At 52.4% G+C, this 7,221-nt stretch overlaps 1 protein-coding gene across 2 annotated transcripts in view; it reads left to right on the top strand.

Annotated features, from left to right (window-relative positions):
- The window catches only part of NSG1 (neuronal vesicle trafficking associated 1), a 30,530-nt gene that overhangs the window by 16,868 nt on the left and 6,441 nt on the right, over window positions 1–7,221 (top strand). For both annotated transcript variants that reach the window (XM_007451502.1, XM_007451501.1), the window contains exon 3: window positions 5,734–5,844. In XM_007451502.1, coding sequence (XP_007451564.1) covers window positions 5,734–5,844 — 111 coding nt within the window. The remainder of the gene's footprint in view (window positions 1–5,733; window positions 5,845–7,221) is intronic.

Raw genomic sequence — 7,221 nt, 5'->3', positions numbered from 1 at the left:
GGGGAAATGTGAACCCACATTTCTCCCCCCACTCCCCACAGGGTGCTTTCCAGCCCCGATCAGACTCTGGGGCCCGGGAGAGGCCTGGGGTTCACCGAGGCGTGGAGCAGGGAGTGGGACAACCCACCGCTGGGGGCTGGGGTTTGCCATGTCCCATGCCTCCTGCTGACTCTCCAGGGCTCTATTCATTTGCCTTCTCCCTCAGCTGCTTGGGGGACTGTTGTGTTCTCATTTCTCAGTTCTGTGAGCTCCTTGGCCATCGGGCCCAGGAATCCTGGATGGAAGGCCCAGGCCAGGTTCCAGGAGGACGGCCCCAAGGAGGTGGTTCCCCACGGTCCTGCGGAGAGAGGGGGGTTCTTTTTATACCTAAACAGATGGGGTACTGTGAACCAAACCTCACGTGGCTTCTGATTCAAGGGATAGGTTTAAGGATGCACGTCTCTCCAAGACTTGAGATTATACTCTTTTAAATTTTTTTTAATTAAATTTTTTTTAAAAATTACTTATTTTTGGCTGCGTTGGGTCTTTGTTGCTGCACGCTGGCTTTCTCTAGTTGGCGGCGAGCGGGGGCTACTCTTCGTTGCGGTGTGCGGGCTTCTCATTGTGGCTTCCCTTGTTGCGGAGCACAAGCATGTGGGCTTCAGTAGTTGTGGTACGCGGGCTCAGTAGTTGGGGCTTGCGGGCTCTAGAGCGCAGGCTCAGTAGTTGTGGTGCACGGGCTTAGTTGCTCTGCGGCACGTGGGATCTTCCTGGACCAGGGCTCGAACCTGTGTCCCCTGCACTGGCAGGCGGATTCTTAACCGCTGCACCACCAGGGAAGTCCCTATACCCTTTTTAAAAAAAATTGAAATGTAGTTGACATATAGCAGTATTTTAGTTTCAGCTGTGTAACAGAATGATTCAATATTTGTGTGTACTGAGAAATGATCACACTGTAAGTCTAGTTAACATCTGTCACCACACAGTTACAATATTTTTTCTTGTGATGAGACCTTTTAAGAGCTACTTTCTTAGCCACTTTCAGATACGCAGCACAGTTTTATTAACTGTAGTCACCATGCTGCTACATCCCCAGGACTTATTTATCGTTAATTGGAAGTGTGTACCTTTTGACCCCCTTCACCCATTTCCCCCACCCCCCTGCCTCTGGTACCACCAATTTGATCTCTGTATTTATGAGCTCAGTGTTTATTTTTATTTTTTTTTAAGATTCCACATATAAGTGAGCTTGAACAGTATTTGTTTTACTTGGTCTGACTTATCTCACTTAGTATAAGGCCTTCAAGATCCACCCATGTTGTTACAAATGGCAAGATTTCCTTCTTTTTATGACTGAATAATAGTCCGTTGAATATATATACCACATCTTTATCCAAGCAACTTAGGTTGCTTCTGTATCTTGGCCATTGTAGATAATGCTGCAGTAAATGTGGGGCTGCAAACATCTTTTCAAGTTAGTTTTTTCATTTCCTTCAGATAAATACCCAGAAGTGGGATTGTTGGATCACATGGTAGTTCTTTTTTTTTTTTTTAATGAATTCATTTTTTAATTTATTTTTGGCTGTGTTGGGTCTTCATTGCAGTGCGCGGGCTTCTCATTGTGGTGGCTTCTCTTGTTGCGGAGCACAGGCTCTAGGTGCATGGGCTTCAGTTGTTGTGGCACGTGGGCTCAGTAGTTGTGGCTTGCGGGCTCTAGAGCGCAGGCTCAGTAGTTGTGGCGCACGGGCTTAGTTGCTCTGTGGCATGTGGGATCTTCCCGGACCAGGGCTCGAACCTGTGTCCCCTTGCATTGGCAGGTGGATTCTTAACCACGGTGCCACCAGGGAAGTCCCAGTAGTTCTATTTTTAGTTTTTTGAGGAACCTCTGGATTGTTTTCCATAGTGGCTGCACCAATTGACATTCCCACCAATATTGCAGGAGAGTTTCCTTTTCTCTGCGTCCTTTCCGACCGTTACTGTTTCTTTTCTTTTTGAAAATATCCATTCTAATAGATGTGAGGTGATATCTCATTATGATTATGATTTGCAATTCTCTGATGGTTAGTGGTGTTGAGCACCTTTTCATGTACCTGTTGGCCATCTGTATGTCTTCTCTGGAAAAAAGTGCCTATGCAGTTCCTCTGCCCATTTTTTAGTTGGATTCTTTGGGTTTTGCTCTAGAGTTCTATGAGTTCTTTATATATTTTTATATTAACCCCTTATCAGATATATGATTTACAGATATTCTTTCCCATTCAGTAGGTTGCTTTTTAATTTTGTTGATGATTTCCTTTGCTGTGCAGAAGCGTTTTAGCTTGATGTAGTCCTGCTTGTTTATTTTTATTGTTTATTTTTGCTTTTGTTGCTTTTGCTTTTGGGGTCAAATACAACAAATCCTTGCCAAGACCAATATCAAGGAGCTTATCACCTGTGTTTTCTTCTAGGAGTTTTATGGTTTCAGGTCCTACGTTCAAGTCTTTAATCCGTCTTGGGTTAATATTTGCATATGGTGTTAGTGGTTGAGTTTTATTCTCTTACGTGAGGCTCTGCAGTTTTCCCAGCACCATTTATTGAAGAGACTGTTCTTTCCCTGTTTTATATTCTTGGCTCCTTTGTCATAAACTAATTGACCATACACATGTGGGTTTATTTATGGGCTCTCTTCTCTGTTCCATAGTCTACGTGTCTGTTTTTACACCACTGCCATACTGTTTTGAATACCTTTGTGATACAGTTTGAAATCAAGGAGCATGATGCCTCCAATTTTCTTCTTCCTAAGATTGCTTTGGCTATTTTATGGTTGACACAAATTGGAAGATAGTTTGTTCTATTTCTGTGAAAAATGAATACGTAATTTTGATAGGGATTGCACTGAGTCTGTAGATTGATTTGGGTAGTGGTAGTGTGGACACTTTAACAATATTAATTCTTCCAATGCATGAGGACAGAATATCTTTCCATTTTTTTGTGTCTTCAGTTTTTTTTCATCACTGTCTTATAAATAGTTTTCAGTGTACAGGTCTTTTACCTGCTTGGTTAAATTTATTCCTAGGTATTTTATTCTTTGGGATGCAATTGTAAGTGGGATTGTTTTCTTAATTACACTTGATAGTTCACTTATTAGCGTATCGAAATGCAATCGATTTTTGTATGTTGATTTTGTATCCTGCAACTTTGTTGATTAGTTCTAACAGTTATTTGGTGGTCTTTAGGGTTTTCTATAGATAACTTTGTCATTTGCAAATTGTAACAGTTTCACTTCCTCCTTTCTAATTTGGATGCCTTTTCTTTCTTTTTCTTGCGTAATTGTCCTGGCTAGGATTTGTAATACTGTGTTAAACCGGTAAGAGTGGCCATCCCTTTCTTGTTCCTGATCTTAGAGGAAAAGCTTTCAGCTTTTCACCATTGAGTATGCTGTTAGCTGTGGGCTTGTCATACATGGCCTTTATTATGTACATTCCCTCTATACCCACTTGTTGAGAGTTGTTATCATAAATGCATGTTGAATTTTGTCACATGCTTTTTTGCATCTGTTGAGATGGTCATATGATTTTTATCCTTCATTTTGTTACTGTGATATGTCACATAGATTTTGTGGATGTTGGAACCATCCTTGCAACCATGGAATGAATCCCACTTGATCATGGTGCATGTATTTATTAACGTGTAGTTGAATTCGGTCCGCTAATATTTTATTGAGGAGGACATATTCTAACAGGGCTTCTTAACCTGTTGTGTGCCATGGACCTCTTCTTGGAATAATGTTTTCAAATGCCCAAAATAGAATATAGAGGGTTACGAAGGAGTTCAGTTAGTTTAAACACAGCTCTCCCTGTGGACAACCCTGCTATTCTAGACTGTGGAAAGAGCTGCTGAAGTGGCCCTTGCTGCCCCCAGGGGCCGCCAGTGGGTAGCTGGGTCCCGGGCAGGGCAGATTTGGGCGAGCAGTAGTCAGGTGAATGTGGGGAGGGGCTCAGGTAGGATAGGGCGGCGGGCCTGGGGGAGGCTGTGCGGCCTGGGCTGAGAGTCCAGCTCTGCATCTGCCAACCGTGTGACCCGAGTGAGCAAGGGAATGGCTGTGGTCACAGTTGCAGCACCAACAGCAAACGCCCCCTTCCAGAGCATCCACTGTGCCTAGGTGCTGTTCTCGGCAGCACAGCACTGAGCCCTCCACCCTCCCACCAGCCCCGGGAGCTGGGGCCTCTCACTGTCATTGGCTGGCAGGAGCCTGGGCCTGGAGGAGTTGGCTGACTTACCCAGAATCTGGCTGCCCCTCCTGGGTGCCGGGCACCGGCAGGGTTGCCACCCCTGTCGGAAAGCCCCGCACATACTCTGCTGCTCCTTCAGCCGCCGCGTGTCCCCAGGGCCACTGCCCCCTCCTCTTCCTCAGATCAGCCTCCTTTGTCACCCAGCTCCATGCTCAGCTGCCTCTGCGGTCTCCCCAGGCTGCCCACCCGGGCCGGGTGGTCTTCTTGCCCGTGTGCTGTAGCGGCCACCAGAACCCAGATGGCACCTTCCCTGGGGGTGCTTTGGGCCTTGAGGCAGCCGTGGCGCCACCCTGTGTCCCCTTGTCAGACGCAGGCTCCACGTGCAGGCGGGTTGTCCAGACAGGCTGGAGTGGCTAGAGAGGGTGACAGCCCTGACAGCTCAGGTGAGGGGTCACGGGAAGAACGGGGGGTAGAGGACAGAGATGTTGACGGGGGAGGACTGCAGAGATGGGCAGGAAGGGCCTCCTTGGGGGTGACACAGAGACTCCTTGCTTGCTTCCCTGGGTGGGGGGCACAGAGGGGACAGGTGTCGCCCAGGCTGCAGTGAGTGTGAGCTGGGGGGTTGGAGGTGGGGACTCGTAGCCCGGGCAGCAGTGGCCAGTGGCCAGGGTGGCCGTGTGGGGAGAAGAGAGGGAGTAGTGGGGCTGGGCTGGGGGCCCAGTTCCTGGTCACACCTCCCGACCTGACCCGCAGGGCCTCTGCACGCCCTTTCAGCCCAGGACACGCTCTTGCCCCTGCCCAGCGGCTCCCAGCAGCCAGGGAGCACCTTCAAGGCCAGATGCAGCATCATTTCGTCCCCCGTGCCCCAGGCCCTGCAGTGGGGAGGTCTCCCATCGCTGGCCCACTCTGCTCATGGGCTGTCATGCATCATTTGCCGACATTACTGAGTACGTCCCGTGGTCCAGCCACGGTGCAGAACGCCGAGTCCCATGCTAATGGGGACCACCCTCCAGGGTGGGGAGGACAGGCTCTAACTGAACACGCAGCAAACTGTCCAGAGTGGAGGTGATGGGGGCCCGGGAGGGTCTGTCTGTCCTGCCCAGCTGGCCCCAGGTCAAGGGCAGGGCTGGTGTCCAGGGCTCAGGGGTGTCTCTGGAACCGCTGATTAGCCATTGGCTGATGCGTCACTGTGGTGACCCGCAGCATCCGAAGGGCAGCCCACACCCACGGCTCGATGGTGTGTCCGATGTCCATGAGGCCTGATCGTTATCTGTACCCCGAGCTCTCTGTACAAGGCCGGGAATACTAGAAATGGCTAATTTAAAATGAAGGTGATGCATGCTTGTGGTGAAAAACTGAAAATGGTACAAAAAGTTGTCCAGTGTAAAGTGACTCTGCTGACTGCTTATCACCAGATAGAGGCCTCCCGGTTCTGTTCCGCGCCTCCTTCCGGAGACGGTGCCCGTGTACAGTGGCCCGCGGGCCTGTGGGGGTGTCTGCGTGGCCGCCCCCTCAGCTGTGCTGACGGCCCCGCCCCCCCCCACAGGTGTCCGTGCTGGTGCTGTTTGCCCTGGCCTTCCTCACCTGTGTCATCTTTCTGGTCGTCTACAAGGTGTACAAGTATGACCGTGCCTGCCCCGACGGCTTCGTCCTCAAGGTAAGCCCCCCTATCCCTTGGGCCCCCGATGCCTTTGCGCCTCGTCCCCCCGCGTGACTCACAACAGGGCTAGAGCGGCAAGGGCAGTGAGGGGGCCTGGCGGGAGCTCCTCATGGGGACCCTGCGGGCAGGGAAGCGGGGTCACGGCGGGGCCTGTGAGAGGGAGGCTCCTGTCTGCAGGCCCAGCACATCCCCTGGAGAGGGGGCAGTGAGTGATGAGGGGACGTGCCAGGAAGCAGAGGTCCCGGGAGAGGAAGACCTGCACCACCACTCAGGGGTTTGGGAGCAGGGCCGGGCGACCCCAGCCCCCTGACCGCAGACCCTGGTCTGCCCGCCATGCCGCTGGGCTCTCCACGCTCGATGCTCGCTTTGCTGATGTGATGATGCCTCCTTCCCCAAAGGCTCCAAGTGGCAGAGAAGCAGACACATGGGGCCGCAGGATTAAGGGGAGAAAAATAAGGGAGGGGGTGGGGTGAAGGAAGCAGGAGTGAAAAACACGGGCCGTGGACTTGCTCCCGTGTCCCGTACACTCAGCACCTGGGCCCCCTTTTGGTTCTGAACTTCCCAGAGCCAGTGCAGAGAGGACGTGATCAGTCCCAGGATCTGGCGCTGCTGGAATGAAAGCAGAACCCGGCCTTGTGTGCTGCTGGGCACGAGCAGAACAAGCCCGGTCGCCTGCTGCCACTGGGTGGCTGCGGTTTGGGAGCCACTGATGTGAGGGACGCAGGCCCTTGTATGGGTTCCTCCTTCCACAGCTTCAAGGCTTCTGACACTTGAGCGCTTCTGCGCTCGGTGAGTGTGCATTTTGTGCCCACCACGTAAGAGGCCCGTGGGGGTGCCGTGCAGGGACCTGGGGAAGGGCGTCTGGGCAGGGGGAAGCCCCCGGCCCCTTCCACCAGCCCGTGCACACCCCGGGCTGGGGCTGGGGGAGTTATGATCTGTTGGGAGGCTCAGGAGACACCATGGTTTAAAGGAGGCTGACCCAGAGGGCTGGGACTTCGAGGAGGGCAATACATGAGCTGATGCTGGAGGACGGCAGGGCTGAGCCAGGTGGGCGAGGGGAGGAGCAGCGCACAGGTGCTGGCTGGGCCGGTCCGTACGTGGCCCTTGTTGGGGAAGAGCCGGCTGTGGCCAGACTGGAGTGCCGGCCAGAGGCCCCTGGAGAGGGGGGTGATGGGATGGCCACCCGGGTGGCTGGGGAGGCTGCCGATTGGAAGGGAGGGACAGGAGGCTGCTGCAGGCGACCGGGGAAGAGATGGGGGTCTAGACAGACCGGTCTGGGTGCTGTGGATGGAGCAGGAGTGAATCTGGGAGGCGGGGGGGGGGCGGGGGGGGGGACCTGAGGGCAAGGAGGAGGAGCCAAGGTGCCGCAGGAGC

Source organism: Lipotes vexillifer, unplaced genomic scaffold (assembly GCF_000442215.2).
Source record: "Lipotes vexillifer unplaced genomic scaffold, Lipotes_vexillifer_v1.1 scaffold1417, whole genome shotgun sequence".
NCBI classification, from domain to species: Eukaryota; Metazoa; Chordata; class Mammalia; order Artiodactyla; family Lipotidae; genus Lipotes; species Lipotes vexillifer.
This window is presented reverse-complemented; position numbering and strand designations above follow the sequence as displayed.